Here is a 16,054-nt window from a genome sequence, read left to right as displayed (position 1 = left end):
TTTATGAAGTCTGAAGAGTGTCTGAAGATATTTTGTAGTCAGCCCTTGACCAAAGAAGGGAATTCAACATTATCGATAATCAGATTTAAATTATGTAGCAGATCTAACTTGAGTTGTGCTATCTTTGTTACCTGCAATTTGTCGCAATGGTATTTTTATTTGTATCACTTAGTAATGAAATATACAATCTAAAATTGATACTAGAATTGTGTATTTTGTCCCACCTCCACCCACAATTCCGCCACTTTTTACAATCACACATACATACGATTACATATACACTTAAGTTAACCCGTTGCCTGCCACGCCATACAACCCGTAGGTTGTTTTACTAATCTACGCGCCACGTCTGAGGGATCCATGACCAAGATGGGACTTGCCGTTGCTGACAAGTCCGGGCTGACAAGGGGGAAGTCCCTATGGTGCATTGCCTGACAGGGCCTTTCGGCGCGGCCAATGCTAAGGAGCTAGGGGAGAACAAAGGCGTGGCAGACAACGGGTTAACTAACACAAACATAAATACCAACAACATATGATGATCCACGCTGACATTTTAGGGCTGCCGTCAATCTTTTGGTGTTCATCTAGGCAACATCTCTGCATTACCTAAATATAAAGAGAGAACAATTCTTATTTAAAAGCGACATGACAATTGAACTTACATATAGGTAACAGTGATCAGGTATTTGGCTCAAAACTTAAACAGCTCGCATTATTAAAGGCTTAAACATAGCTGGCAATATTGAGAAATGTAAACACAACAAAGTTCACTTGCTAGTCTTTAAAAAAAATTCCGGAAGTATACCGGAAGTAACTACAGCGCCTTAACCATTGAGCTGTCGTCAAAATAAACTACATATTCGTGACCTCCATGAAATTTGGGGTCGATTAGGTGTGATTTAAGCGAAATCCAAAATTTGGCCAAAATCGAGAATTTTCCTGAACTATAGTTCAGGAAAATTTTCGAAACCGGAAGTACGAATACGTAAAAAACAAAACATGAACTTTACCACAAATTTGACGAGGATCTCGAATATGTGGTTCTTTCGTACGTCAGATGAATATTTACTAAACTACAGACTGAAATGAGTAAACCAGAAGTAGAAATAAAAAATCAAATATCGAAAACCTAACAAATGAGCTTTGTTGGGGGAATAGCCTCCTCCCGCTCCTGATCTGATCCTGCCCATGTCGTCGTCTGCCCAGCCTGACCCAGTCAACTTGGGAGTCGCTTACCTGCCGGTCACTCCACCTCCGGTCAATTTTTTTGGCATGGATGTGGCGTCGCCTACCATCTCACCGACAACCAACGCCGCGGCAGATTCGTCGTTCATGCCTGCTGCCACCCAGTCCACGCATTCGCTAGATGCTCCGGCATCTCCGGCTATTTCCGTTGAAGACGACGGCTCTGTTCAGGAAGAAGGCGACGTCTCTCGCTCAACTCTCTTTTACAACGAATGGGCCCCACTGATTCTTGGCTGTTCTTCTAGGGAGGAGCTCGACACTGTTGCCGACAACTGCGCCTCTGCGTGGCATAGGCTCACTCTTAAGGCCGACTCATCTGCGCCTTCTTGCTCAGATGCACCACGGCCCTTGCAGCTGCCTGATGCCAGCCTCCCTCGAAGGAGGCGAAGCCAGAACAGACAGCAACAGCGCATCCGGAGGAAGACCAATGCCAAGCGGTGGGAGGCGGCCAGCAAACTTCAGTCACTCTTCAAGCGATACCCCAGGCGAGCCGTTCGCAAGGTTCTTGGCGAATCATCGGAAGGCTACTCGGGCACTCTGGACTCGGCCACCCAGTACCTGAGAGGGGCCTACGAACAGTGTCGCCCTGATCCCAGCGCTATAATTGAAGCAAGGCGCACCTATGACAGTTGCCACTGGGCTCAACCATCTGAGGAGGAGTCTTCCTGTCTAGCCAGCCCACCTTCCAGACAAGAGATAGCGTGGAAATTGAAGAGAGCGTCGAACACTGCCCCAGGAGCCGATGGAGTTGAGTACAAGGATATTCTCCGCCTGGATCCTGATGGCCGTCTACTTGAAGTGCTCTACAGCGCAGTGTGGCGACTGGGCGTCCCATCATCTTGGAAGACAGCTCGCACCATCCCGGTTTACAAAAAAGGGGCGACAGATGACTACGGCAACTTCCGCCCAATCTCTCTCCTCTCCACATTGTATAAGCTCTTCTCCAGTTCCATCGCCTCCAGGCTAACAACAGTGGCGGCTAACAACTCTTGGCTGTCGCTGGAGCAAAAGGGATTCCTCCCGGGCGTGCACGGGATACAAGAGCACACTATGCTCCTTGAGTGTGCCATCGAGGAGGCCAAACAGAAAAAGCGCAACCTCACGATCTGCTGGCTAGATTTGGCTAATGCTTTCGGGTCCCTCCCGCATGCTTTTCTCTTCGAGCTTTTTCACAGCCTTCCTCTTCCGGAGGCCCTCAGGGAGATCCTCATTGACATTTACTCCGGCAATATATTCCAGTTTGTTGTAGGAAAGGATCTCGTCGCCATCCACCCTTCGTCTGGCGTTCGCCAGGGAGACGGCCTAAGTTCCATAATTTTCAACCTTGCAGCCGAGCCTCTCCTACGCTGCGCCAAGGGCCCACTAAACGCCGGCTTCCTACTTTTCTGCTCCTACCTCAAAGCCACTGCATATGCGGACGACATTTCATTGGTCGGTTCTTGCCCTGCCGACCTCCAACCTACTCTGGATGCCATGCTGGTGGTCGCGGCTGCTCTTGGCCTCCGTTTCAACGCGGGGAAGTGTTGCTCTCTCGTCATTTCCAAAGGGAAGGCCAATCCTGCTGCCTGCCTGCACATACGTGGAGGGGCGGTTCGATCTCTTGACGAAGGGGAGCATGAGGACTATCTTGGTGTCCCCATGGGCACTCGCTTGACATTCCGCCCAGCTTCTTCTCTTCCTGGCAAGCTCACCTTGGTTGCCGACTCTGACCTGGCCCCCTGGCAAAAATTGGAGGTGTTCCGCGCCCACCTGCTGCCCTCGTTGTCTCACCATCTTGCTACCGGCCGCGTCCAGCGAGGCTTCCTCGATGAGATCGACTCGCGATGCGCCGAATTTCTCCGCCACATAGCCAACGTACCTCACACTGCTCACTCGGCTTTTCTCTTTGCTGACAGGCGGGCGGGTGGACTCGGGGCTTCCCAGCTCAAGTTGGATGCGGACGTTTGGATCATCGCGCGTGCCGCCCAGCTACTGGACAGTCAGGACCCAGTCGTCCGCCTTTCTGCCCGCTCCCAACTGGAACAGCACATCTCGAAGGGCCTCGGGAGCTCATGCGGTGCATCTCTCCCCCTCTCCGACTTCCTATCTGGCTCTACACGCGGGGATCTTTATGACTCCCGTTTCTACAAATGCGGCCCTAACACCTGGTCAAGAGCTAGGAAAGCGGCCCGAAGGCTGAATGTCAGGATCGACGTATCCGGCGACGAATCGTCCACTAAAGTGGTTGCCGACGACGTCTCCTGCTCCTCAGCCAAAGCCGTCCGGGGCCTCCGCTCGGCCATTCGGGCCCGCTGGACTGCCTCACTTGCCAGTGCGCCGCATCAGGGTAGAGTCGCCCAGGGCCTCCTGCTGGACTCGTCCAACGACATGGCGAGACTAACTTCCAGCCGCACCTCTCTTTCCTTCGATGAGTGGAAACTCATACACCAGAGCCGGCTTGGCATCCTTCCTCTTCTGGGCGCCCCTGGTATTGCTCCACCCGACCGAAGGTGCCGTCGCTGCAAGGAGGACATTGAGACCACTGCCCACGTCACCAGCCACTGTCGAGTCAACCTTCCATCCATCGGCCGCCGGCACGACGAAGTGTTGGAGGAAATTGTCAGCACCATCCGGAAGGCTGGGCACGATATCCAGGTCAACCAGGTTTTCGGTGACTCATCCCTCCGACCAGACATCGTCGTCTTCTCGACCACGCCGCCTACCATAATTGACCTTACCGTACCCTTCGACGCCCCGGAATCCCTCGCAGCTGGCTACAACCGAAAAGTGGAGAAGTATGGGCAGCTTGGGCCTACTCTTCCATTCGTGATTGGTGCGCTCGGCTCGTGGCTTCCGTCCAACAACTCTATCGCCAGTGCCCTGGGCATCCGCCCGGGTGCCTGGACTGCCCTACGTCGCATATGTCGTCTCCTGGCAATTCGAGGGTCCATAAGAATCATCTCTGACCACATCCGCCGTAACGATCGTCCTGCCCCCATCGACTCTACGCCATAACATCAGCCACCATTTTGTCTCTTTCTGTCATCCACCTTCACTTTGCCATTTATCACTTTTCTCATGCTCATGCTTCATGCCATTCTCACGCCTCATGCTTCACTCATGCTTCATTTCATGCGCTTCATTCCACTCTCATGCTCTTCTCATGCCATTCATCACTCTTATCATGCCCCACTTGTGCTCTTGTTATGCCTGTAACATGTACCATATTGCTTGTCTTCTCACTCGTTTGTATTTGTCAGATATCACGTTGTCACTAAATAGTGAAATACAGATTCTATGCATCAGGAAAATTTTCCAAACCGGAAGTACGAATACGTAAAAAACAAAACATGAACTTTACCACAAATTTGACGAGGATCTCGAATATGTGGTTCTTTCGTACGTCAGATGAATATTTACTAAACTACAGACTGAAATGAGTAAACCAGAAGTAGAAATAAAAAATCAAATATCGAAAACCTAACAAATGAGCTTTGTTGGGGGAATAGTTATCGTTAGTTATCACTAAATATTTCAACAAAATAACTGCCAATAAATGTTTAAAGAGATGTGCAAAGTAACTGAAACTGCCTGTTTTGACAGCTGCACATTTTCAAAAAGCCATCTAGCGTTAGAAAAAAGAAACGTCCAGTAAAACTTTGTTTGCGCGTAAGAAGGGCCTGATTTTGGAAACTATTTACACAGACAGAGTTTAACGCAACTAGACTATTAGTAGATAAACTACGAAACTAAGTCAATTGTTGGGTACCTCGTGGTGTTGGTAATCCCGTGGTGAGTGACTGCAGGTGTGTAACACTGTAACAGCGGACGGAAGCGATCACTGGAGTGATCTGACTGGCCAGTGCTAAGACGAGTTGAGTAGCAGCATGAGAAGCAGTGAAGCTAGATGAGTGTGCGTCACGAAGATATCGATTGTGCAAAACGTCCATGACTTATCTGTCATCGTGCAGGGACCACACAATTCCATCAAAGAAACAGCGTTGTAGATTGACATCGGCGGCCGACTCGAGATCCGAGGGACGTAAAAAATAATGCTTGAAAAAAAACGAATTCGAAATCAAAAGCAAGCTTAAACGAATTAAAATTTTTGCGTCTTACTCAAAAATTTTGCAGGAATCAACCACTTCCGGCTGTCCACTCCAGAAGAACGGCTTCTGGCGGGAAAGTAAGGCACACATGCATCCGCAAGACATAATGTTGACCGGAGCTTATAGTGAGGAACACTTCCAGGATTCCAAATCCTAAACACATGTAAAATTCAATGGCATTTGTTATAAGAATTGAATGGCAATTGATATAAGAAAAAAAACAAAGGTTCAAAAGAGCTCGAAACTTGCACCTCATCTACTCACCAAGTCACGATCATCCCGTCCTCACCGAAAAGCAGCCAATACACCACAAACAGCTAAAGCCCCAAACTTCAAAACTGGTGGTGACAATCGACGTCAGTCCATTGAATTTAAAATAACAAAAACAAACAACAATAAGTAACAAACAATTGTGTCGCAATTTAATTTTGGTTATTAATTTCGCCTAAAGCAACGACTTCTCAGTCACAGGTGAATGGCACAGTTTTTATCTCATTATGGGTATAGCCAAATGAAAAAATTAAATTTGGGCACTTTCACATGACACTTCTAAGCCATTCTAGTTCATGATTTACTTGAAGTAAAAAACAACGGTACAATTGTGCGCAATTGTGCATAAGATCGAAGATTTGAACTGAATAAAAAGGATCGATTCGTTGACGATGTTTCTTTTGCCCTTGCTTAGTTTGTAAGGGGATTTGCGTTTTATCTGTAACTCGCGTTTGGAAAACCAGAGGCAAAAAAAGGACATGAGGGTAACTAAAGCACAAGTAAAAGATGGGGAAAATTCAAGAAGCCAGTGACAGCGATTCGCTGAAGCAGTTACGTAATTCAGAGTTCTATATGGTTCAAGGGGAAATTAATTAGTGGGTGCAACAAACCAGAAAAGGTTTTATTTACCAGTATATCCTTCTAATGTCTGATTAGTAAAGATAATTTTCATACCAGGAAGGATTAGGCAGATGTCAAACAGTTCAGTCAGGTGACGAAAACCAGACGTTGTTAGCCTGTCAGATAGTACACAATCTAGAATTTCAAGTAGAAATCAGATATAGGAATAAGAATAAACTAGTCAGGCACTAGAATTATTAAAGATAACTTACATTTGATATAGTGTTGAATTTATTCCAAAAACACAAGAAAAGAAAGCATCCAGAACTTTCTACAGGACTACAAAACAATGCGATGTTAGCGACATCTTACTTCTATCAAACGGACCATTTTACCCAATCACTTTTTTGAGGGGGAAAGAGTTAGAAAATTGAAACTTGATTACTAAAACACGAGTTTTAACTTGAAAAGATACTGCTTGCTAAGTGCAAATCCAGGCGACTTGCTACAAAATATTTTCCGACAGTAACTGTTGTGTACTAGACATAATTAAAATTGTTAAAGCACAATTTAAAAGAAATGTTTTCATTCGCCCGCTCGCAACAATGTGGTTAGTTGTTTACTTGGGTTGAATAATAAATTGACCACTTCGGCTTTCGACAGTCGCATTACCTACTTCCCGGTTATTAAAACAGCTACTGTATGTTCAGCACTAGGAGGTCGAGTTTGGCTAGCTTACCTCTGCGTCTACATTGCAGATTTCTAAGATCATTTGTTTATTACAAACAAGACAGAATATTGAGAAATAAAAAAGTGAATCTCGGTTGTATTATAAAACTTATTTTCCGGTGAAAGACATCATTTGAGTCTTTTTTTAAATCGAAAATTGCATAAGCTTATTTAAATGACGCGTGCACGTTTGAAAACTTTATTAAATAATAAACTCAGAATTAAGATAAAGCAACTGACAATGCGGATTAATATTTAGGGTAGACAGCAGGGGCGTTGTAGGCTGGGGCTTTGTACTCTGGCTCCTTGTAGGATGGCGCGGTGTAAGCGGGGGCGACGTAGGCCGGTTGTTTGTATTCGGGAGCCTTGTAGGATGGAGCGGAGTAGGAAGCACCAGTTTTGGATTGGAGCTCAGCGTGCTCGGGGTACTTGGCTTCCCCTTCGTATTTCACATCAGCGGTGTATCCGTTGGCGTCAGCCTTGTAGGTGACGATCTGGATGCGGCTGTCGGGGAGAACAACGCGGTAAGTTCCGCTGACTACGTTGTAGTCAGATTTCTCGTTGTGCTCAAAGTCATTGTAAGATTCTTTATCCTGGACGTCGTATCCGAAGCTGTAGGGTTGAGGGGCCTGAAAATGTAATTCAATGGTTGCAAATTAATTTTTGTCATTTGAGTCATTTATTTGAATTCAAACTTACGTATGTCACTTCTTCGTATTTAGGGGCCTCGTATTTAGGGGGTTCGTACTTGGGAGCCTCGTATTCAGCAGCCTTGTAGGAATCGGCAGCAGCGAACGCAATAAAGGCAATCAGGATAAAGAACTGGAATTTAATTTAAAAAAATAAAATTAATTTAAGCAATATAAAATATTCAGCTTGTAAAATATGCAATAGTGGTTACGATTTTTACCTTCATGTTGGAGCAGTAGTTGACTTGTTTGAAACAGCTGGATAACTGATTCTTTCCAACGAATCGTCCACGATTTTATACGAAAAATGAGAGAACTTTGACAACCAACAGCAATATGAGGGTGGAGCTACAGGTAAAAAGAAGGTGAAGGTAAAACCGCAAATCTAGATGGGAACATATGGGCCAGTATTAGATCGTATGAAAAACGAAATATCAATGCATTGGGAACTATTAATCGTTTTCCGAATTTGGCCGTCAATAACTTTCTCGAATTGTTGTCTGAGGAATGACCACAAGGACTTTCATGCAAAAATGTTACATAAATCTCTGTGGCAATTCACACATATTTTAACGTATGATGAGTCTGCAATAAAATAAACTTTAAAAATGTTTTCCCCTTTTTAGTACTATTGAAATTCACTAGTGTAATATTTTTGCGTGCCCATAACATTCCAGGTGTCTGTACAGGCGAAATATTTTCTTGCACAGGTTTCATTGTTGTTAACAGCAAACGCAAACTCGACGGGTTCAAATGTCGGTCAGTGTCGCAAGTCGTTCAACTGTATATCGATGCCCATAGCAATACTAATATCTCACCATTCAAATGAATTGGTACCAACGCAGTAATTTAAATATTGGATCACCTTGCAACTTCACTTTTATTAGAAAGTACTGTACATCAAGTAGGTCATCCTTCAAAGAGAATTCGAGTAAGATTTCCCTATTTCAATCGATTTTTTTCAATGCTAGTGGCATCTTTTGAAATGAAATTTTATTAACGTTAGGATTAATATTGAACAGCGTATTATTTCCATGATTAAATGTTTCCTTACTATTTCACTACATTAATTCAATTAACTTCACCTGTCTTTAAATTCAATTAAAAAATCAACGATTTTAAATTTCAAGGATTCATGAATGTTTCTTCGCTGAAATGAAAATTAATCGGCAAGTTTAAAAAAAAAAAGTAACTTTAGGTGTATCAGGCGAACCAGCATTCAGGTTTGAACCCAAGTAAAAATAAATACCTTGAATAAGATATTTTTATAACCTGTCAAAATGAGTCTGGATCAGCAAACAACCGTGTTTCTGAGTTTCCTCAACGAAATGTTAAAAAAATTCAAACTGAGAATGTTAATTTAGGGAAACAACTATTCAAGGGGGGGTGCAGCGCACATAAAAGAACTTTCACGCAACAATGAAAAAACAAACTTTCTATGTCTCAAATCTCTTTTGCCGATCCCGTCCAACTTACATAAGTATGCTACGTAAGAAATAACGGCAAGGCAACCCTCTCACTGTCTAACCTTGAAAGAAACAACTGTTACCCTTGGTACTTAAATATCAGTGCAAAATTGGTAACAGATTTATTGCGTGAGTATCAATCAAGATGAATCACCCATCATAAATGTTCAAGGTTAATTGATGCTGAAAAGTTATTACTTATTACACAGAAAAATGAATAAAATTGAATTCGCCTACAATTTAACTTTTAATCGACATTTTAAAAATGCACCAGATTAAAAGTCCTGTGTAAATAACCAGTCAGCTCTAAGTTAGTTATAGACAACAATCCAAGATTTCATTTTCCCGTAACAGTTCCATGAGATTGCATGCACCATGCAATTATAAAGAAATTCTAAAGAAATAAATATTTAAAGATTAAATTTTCTAAAGCAAAGATTTAAAAAAAAAACGAAACTGGGCAATGCGATCTAATTATTACCTCAAAGACTTGTAATAACTTGTAATATTTGAGTCATGATAAATAGATCGATTCCTTCCCGAATTCTCCATTTCCATTGTTGTCTGAAACTCTGAATTCAGAATTCACCACTAAAATAATTTCAGGATCAAGAGCCTTGCGTTGCGGTAAAACACTCGCTGTAATTTTCAGGATTCAATTGAATATTCTCGTTTCAGATTTTACGTTCAAATTTGCCTGGAATTGCATTCCGTGTTTGTGCACTGGTGCGCTCTCAAATTCTGTTGATCCAGAGCGATAATATATGGCAATAATATAGTCAGACGCAAAGCAAACTGCAGGAAACATCAGCAATACTCCTGACAAGGTAACGACGCATGCTTCGTTAATTCCTTCGAATTCTCGGGTTTCTAGTACATTTGTTAAGGTTAGAACAGAAACGTCAAACGAAACAGACTGCGAATCTAATAAACCTGTGACAGGAACTGGAAACAGTTGAAATGTTATCGATATGTAAATGTCAACAACTTCATTCGGTAGCCCAGCACATACTAGAAAATTTAAAATCTGTCAACTATTCAAATCATCTTCCTACTTCCTAGACTGCCCTTGTACTTTAAAAAAATTAACGTGCGTTGCATTCAATTCGATGACCGCAAGTCACCAAGAAAAATCCATTGAAATAAAATATGCGCTGCAGTGAATAGAAAGAATCAGCTGCCATGTTCTGTTCCCTTGGTTTCAACCATCATAGCGAAAAACAAAAAAACAAAAACACAACTAAGCACAACGACCGTAACAGTTAACTCCTGCACAACCTGAACCACCCAGTAAAAATTGAAAAAAACTAAACAAAACAAAAACGAACATACCATTTCTGTTGAAAAGTTCCAATGCGGGAATTTTTTCCTTTTCTTTTACCCTGTCGCTATGTGGAATCTGCTGTGAGAAAATCTGAAATAGAATGAGGAGAAAGAGTTAAAATCTATAATCGACAATAGTAACAGGATTATTGTCACACAATCTTAAAATTCAAATAAGTTAACCAAATGAAAACATACCGTTGGTAAGAGGCTATAGGCAGTCGAATTCGATCGCATTCAGCCACCACCAATAGTCGATGACCTGGAATTGATTGAACATAAATTATTCTCAAGTCACCAGTTGATGTGATGGGGAAAAGGAAAGCACCTAGACGAAAGAGAAATCTATCACGCCATGGTTCAGTCGGTATATTTGATTTGAAGCAAATATTATTCTATTTACCAATCAAGATCTTAACTCGTATGGACGTCAATGACAAGGTTTCAAATCAAGAGTGGACTAGCAGTTACCCGGATAAAAAAATTTAAAAAATGTCAAATGAATTTGTACTTATTTAAAAGGAATACAAAAAATTCCTACCGCTAATAAACGGATCCACTAGTTCTTTTGACAACTAGACAAAAAAAATATGCCTGAGAATACGAATATTGCACATGAAATTTGAAATAATAATACGCGATGTAGCCGTCCCCAATCAAAATGCAAAAATTCTTGACTCGTATTGACGTCAGTGGCAGAGTTTCAAATCATTGTGGACTAAAAGCTAATCAAATGGACAAGAAATTAATCAAATGCCCAAAAAATAATTACAAACGCCAAAACTCCTACTTCAAACTGCTGAGCGCTACTGTAGGATTTTAAGAATAGCAACGCAGGTGAATAGAGACAGAAAACCCCCTGGCAACATGTTTATCCATCAGCCAAATGATTTGGCTAGCGGGAAAGTAAAAACCAAAGTCATTTCGCTAAGTGCTCGTCTCATCTTTGAGCACAATACTTTGGCCCATCAAATCTTCTTGTCGTACACACACAAGATCAATAATCAAGCCAACTAGGCTATTCTCTCCAGGCTCCTCTCTCTCCATACCTTTTCATTTTGGGAAACGTCACGAACGGCACTCCAGTTCTGCTGCGTCAAGGATCAAAATGGCCGAATTTGATTGACTAGCGCCACTTGAAAAGATTGACTAGCGCCACCTAGCGACAGCCAATTGCATTGCTTGCTTGCAGACAGCACGCAGCAGCTAAATTTGAATTCGTCACGCCTTTCACTAGTTGGCACGAAATGAATCAAGTGGGGATGGACACTAGATTACTCCAGCAGCTTTCCCTGTGACAAAACACACAAAGTCTTTAGTTAGCTATTTCAGATCATTCTCCTAACTAATTCAACATAACAATCTATAATATTAACAGCAAGTATGGAGGGTCTCAACAGAACTTTTTTGTTGAGGGTCTTCATTTCTCTCTGCTTTAAACCGTTTGGACTGCAGTATAATAAGATAGAAAAGCAAGCTTATCAGCTCGCCGAATGGATAGTCGTAAGCCAGTTAAAAACTGTCTTAAATGACAAATTCAGGACCTATTTTGTATTCAAAAGTGACGTTACGTTGTTGAGTGACAAAGGCACACGAAAAGCGAATTTGTGAGACAGCAAAACAGTAAGAAAATAAAACAAATTTATTCTGGGTTATTTTCAAACCATTGATCTTGTGTAACCTGACACAACATATTTAGCCGTCTTTCTTCCATCTTTCTAGCAAATAACCCATCGCCAGTCGATATTTTCAATGCTCTTTGATAGTCAAATGGCAAGACGGCCAAATCACTAATGTGTCTTACCCTTGAAAGAGCGACGAAAGTCAGGCCGGCGGTTTCTTTGGGACCGATGTCTACAACAGTTTTGCCTAGAGTTTCTCCTTGAGATTTCCATACGGTCATCGCATAAGCCAGGCGAAGGGGAAACTGAATCCGGACGGCTCTCGTGTCATCAGACCGTATGGATATTGCCGGGATTGGTATACAGTTGTGAGTTGAAATGCCGTTATTCATGGTTGTAGAGAAGAATTGAGGACCGGTATAATCAGGCCATCTAACAACGATGAAATCAGGCAGATCAACATTGGGCTGTTTGGAATAGACGATGTCAACCACGGTACCTCTGGCACCATTAGTGAGACCCACATCCGTGTTGATGTTGGATGTTAACGTTACTTGGGCTCCAATCGCAAGGTACAGTTCAACTTCAAGCCCTCGAAACTGATCAGATGGCTTTGACTTGCCACTTGAAGGCACATTTACCGACCGTAGTAGGGTGATTGGCATTTGAAGTTGTGGTAATTTAAAGTAATTCCTGCGATTAACAGCTTCGTTGGTGGCAAACAAGTAGGTCGCATCTTCAAAATCAGTGCCAAAGTTGGCAATGGCTTCCGGATTCCTTGCTTGAAGGAATTTCCACTGGTCTATGGAACAGTTTCCCTCTCTCAAAGAGTTGAGTGTGTCCAGGAATGTTTGCTGGTCAATGTCGCCATCTTCTACTTGTTGTCGTCGAACTTCTGTCAACTTGATGACGGATTGGAAAGCCAAGTAAGCGGCCCGACCCTCGTTGGCAAACGGTGCTGTTGATTGGGAATAGAGGGAAGGAGCAGCCACAGGAGGAAGCTGAGCTGGATCTCCAACCAAAATAACAGTCAGCCCACCACAAAAAAGGTTGTTGCCTTTAGCTTCACGAAGACGAGCGTCAATTTTTCCAAGCATGGTCAAGCTCAACATTGAATATTCGTCAATTATGATAATTTTAACATGACGAAATTTCTCTTGAAGAGCTGCCAGTTTCGCTCCATTAAGAGGGCCAAACTTTGTGCCTTGGCCTTTTTCTACTGGAATTTGAAATATCTTGTGCAAAGTTTCACCGCGGATGAGATGGGCAGCTTTCGCGGTGTAGGCCGAACGGACGATATGTTCTTTAGGGACAGCACTGGAAATTGCTGAAATAGTGAAGGTTTTGCCAGTACCAGCTGTGCCATTGACGATCAATAACAACTGTTTCCGAGATTGCAGAGCCTCAACAACCATATCGAACCACATTCGTTGTGAACGATTCAGTTGACTGGGACTGACAAACGGTAAATCTGTAGAATCAGTGCCGAGATCTCTTCCGTTGGTTAGATGATTAACCACCCAAGTGCTTCCACAGGCCAATTCATGTGGAGTGTAATGAAGCTGAAGACTAGTCAGCCAAGGGAAAGAACGGTCAATCACAGGTAGATCAGAACGAACTTCTTGTTCGCCAGCAGGTCGCATACCGACCGCTTGCTGCCATTCAAGTTGATTAAAGTTGTCGTTTTCAATGTTGTCTTCTTCCTGGAGGTCATCAGCTGCCTGATCTAATCGACTTTGTAATTCTTCGTCTAAGTTGAAATATTGACGCAGTTCCTGAGCTGCAGTCAATCGAAAGTCTTGCCATTGGCGTACGACAAGGTTGTCATCCAAAAGCATTGGAATAGATGATTCCGTCCATGGGAAAAACTTGATTAGCGAATATCGGCAGAACAGATGGTAGGTAGCTGACGTAGGAGAATTTCGATGCACCGGGAATGTCAAAACAATGGTCTTGTCCGGCTTGGGATTATTTCTAAGATTCCCTTTGACGACAGTGAAGTGACGACAAAACTCGATAAAATTGGGTTGATCAAGATTCCAATTGGGGTAGGTGTTTTGTTCAATGTAAACATGACGTTTGGCAAAGTAGGTAAGCAGAGTTGGTCGAGTTTCCAACTCACCAGTCGTTGGATTTCTGAAGACTTCGTTTACAGTCAGGTCCAAAGAAACGTTGACGTAATTGAAGGATGATTCACAGTGGTGGCCGGAAAACAAAATGCGCGACGCTTCACCTTTCCCGATGTCACGATGGCCAATGGAACGAATGATAGAGGAGCGAAAAGCGGAGCCAGCATTATCTGTGACATCAGCCTTGTTGATAATCGTTTTGATCACTTGCTGTAAAGTGTTTCCAGACCGCTCTTGTTTGCTAGCATACTTGACCATGTAGTTCATTGCAGCGTGATGATCAAGAATGAGCTGAAGATCTACATTGGCACACCAATGTTCCAACATTGATCTGTTGTGAACATTCATGTACTTGTCGTTTCTTTTGAGAACAATTTTCGCACGAACAGAGTCTGTGTTTCCGATTTTTTCAAAAACTATTCTCGATTCACTAACTAGATCAAAAGGAAAGTGGAAACGACATTTGCCGTCCTTCGATTTACAGTAACCGTCTGGTCGACAGACGTGACGTTGAACACAGTTTGCCAATCTTTCGTAGAAGTCGTCCATGGCTGCTCCATCGTTCAAAATTGACGAGACATTGCTTGAACACGGATGGGGAACTGGTACTTCAGCATTGAACGGGTTGACTGGATCAGACCGAGTATTACAGGCACACAACAGAGTATCGGCATACTTTAGAACCTTGAGTTCTGCAAGAATGCCGGCTTCAACTAGATCTTGCTTTTCTTGGACGTCTTGTTCGCTAAGGTTTGCTGTGTACTGTGGATCAGCTAGTTTTTGCGCCATAAGTCGGCCAGCGTAGACTTTAATCATTAGGTCGGCAATCCCCGGGTCGTTTTTGAGCTTTACAACACCGTGGGCATGAATGGCTGTTCTTGATTGCCACTCGAAACGATACCAAAACCATTCGAGATCCAAGACACCACCGAAAAAATGTTTCATGAAAAGACGTAATTTTTCGGAAAAGTACCAGTCTGCTAGATGTAAATTTGCATTTGTACTCTGGTAGCGAAGTTTTGGTTCAGCTGAACCGTTGGGCATGAGACGATGGAGGTCGTCCCAGTGATTGTCAGCAAAGCTAACAGTAAAAAAAGCCGTGCCAAGACCTTTCTGTTGCATTATAGCCTCTAATTCTCTCCGACGCTTGCTCCAGTAGGCGTCACTGCCAGTGACATTGGCTGTATAGGAGTACATTTTGCTGATGACCGAGTCAAGTTGACCGTTGGCAGCCATAGCCTTAAGTTCCTCCATAGACAATGCAGCTTCTTCGGGATTTTGTCTCAGAAAAACGGAACACTGCCCAAGGGCTCGATGGCGTCGTATGCGATCAACCGACCAAAAACAGAAGCGCTCATGTTCAGCAAACGGATAATACAAATACCCGTTTGGATGAGATTCGTCGGGTTCCTTTGTACAATCAATCTCGGCATATTTCATTAAGTGGTTAGAAGCAACGAGTTCGGATAGGTCTTGTCTGCGACCTTTCTTTGTTGGGTCAGCTTGCCCAAGAGGAAACAACTTGATGAAAGCCAGAGATGCAAGACCAGACATGACCTCAAATTCGTTGATAGGCTCAGTTGAAATTGTTGGCCAATTAACCGGACCGAGCGCATTTAATATTTCATTTTGTTGAGGAGGCCTGATGTTGTTTGAAATGACGAAAGCGACATCAGGAGGTTGTGGCTGATCAAGAATGTCTTCTGATGGAACATCCCTTGTCATGGCTCCTTCGTCAGTGACATTCAATTCATCGTTGTCGCTGTCCATCGTCGGAATATTTAACAAAGGTCCATCTTCGGGCAGCAAATCACAGTTGGTCTGGCTAAAAGTGATACGATGTGAAGCAAAGCCTGGATGGTTCTGAATGAGAAATCGGCCAACTGCTTCAACTCGTTTACGGCAAACTTTGAATTCGGCACAGGTGTTGTC

General features: G+C 43.3%; 2 protein-coding genes and 1 long non-coding RNA gene across 4 annotated transcripts; all 3 read right to left on the bottom strand.

Annotated features, from left to right (window-relative positions):
- Positions 1–210: 210 nt before the first annotated feature.
- On the bottom strand, positions 211–5,848 carry LOC124313596. Its single transcript, XR_006910854.1, has 4 exons — positions 5,598–5,848; positions 5,344–5,486; positions 4,994–5,279; positions 211–606 (listed from the first exon to the last, which is right to left on the bottom strand). It is a non-coding gene; the product is annotated as an uncharacterized LOC124313596 (long non-coding RNA).
- Positions 5,849–7,078: 1,230 nt separating this feature from the next.
- Positions 7,079–11,502, bottom strand: LOC124313423 (cuticle protein 21-like). 2 transcript variants are annotated; one of them, XM_046778343.1, is made up of 6 exons: positions 11,421–11,502; positions 10,570–10,633; positions 10,381–10,462; positions 7,804–7,967; positions 7,593–7,715; positions 7,079–7,522 (listed from the first exon to the last, which is right to left on the bottom strand). In XM_046778343.1, the coding sequence occupies exons 4-6, from the start codon at positions 7,807–7,809 to the stop codon at positions 7,142–7,144; spliced, it is 510 nt and encodes a 169-aa protein (XP_046634299.1). In that variant the 5' UTR covers positions 7,810–7,967; positions 10,381–10,462; positions 10,570–10,633; positions 11,421–11,502; the 3' UTR covers positions 7,079–7,141. The 2 variants fall into 2 exon arrangements, with proteins under 2 accessions (XP_046634299.1, XP_046634300.1); XM_046778344.1 differs by having other exon boundaries at positions 7,804–7,930.
- A 511-nt stretch (positions 11,503–12,013) lies between these two features.
- LOC124313747 lies at positions 12,014–15,067 on the bottom strand. Its single transcript, XM_046778558.1, has 2 exons — positions 14,605–15,067; positions 12,014–14,421 (listed from the first exon to the last, which is right to left on the bottom strand). Exons 1-2 carry the CDS (start codon positions 15,065–15,067, stop codon positions 12,014–12,016), a joined length of 2,871 nt encoding a protein of 956 aa, XP_046634514.1.
- Positions 15,068–16,054: the final 987 nt, after the last annotated feature.

The sequence above is a fragment of the Daphnia pulicaria genome, chromosome 9, assembly GCF_021234035.1.
Source record: "Daphnia pulicaria isolate SC F1-1A chromosome 9, SC_F0-13Bv2, whole genome shotgun sequence".
Taxonomy (NCBI): domain Eukaryota; kingdom Metazoa; phylum Arthropoda; class Branchiopoda; order Diplostraca; family Daphniidae; genus Daphnia; species Daphnia pulicaria.
The sequence above is the reverse complement of the archived record's forward strand: the minus strand, read 5'-3'. Positions and strand labels throughout refer to the sequence as shown.

Excerpts from the sequence above, each read along its gene's own strand:
- LOC124313747 (XM_046778558.1), bottom strand. The coding sequence starts at position 15,067 with ATGAAACATTTTTTCGGTGGTGTCTTGGATCTCGAATGGTTTTGGTAT. Across the intron at positions 14,422-14,604 it reads CTGTCGACCAGACGGTTACT|ATCTTCAGCTCATTCTTGAT; the intron begins GTAAATCGAAGG and ends GTGCCAATGTAG.
- LOC124313423 (XM_046778343.1), bottom strand. Across the intron at positions 7,523-7,592 it reads AATACGAAGAAGTGACATAC|GCCCCTCAACCCTACAGCTT; the intron begins GTAAGTTTGAAT and ends TTACATTTTCAG.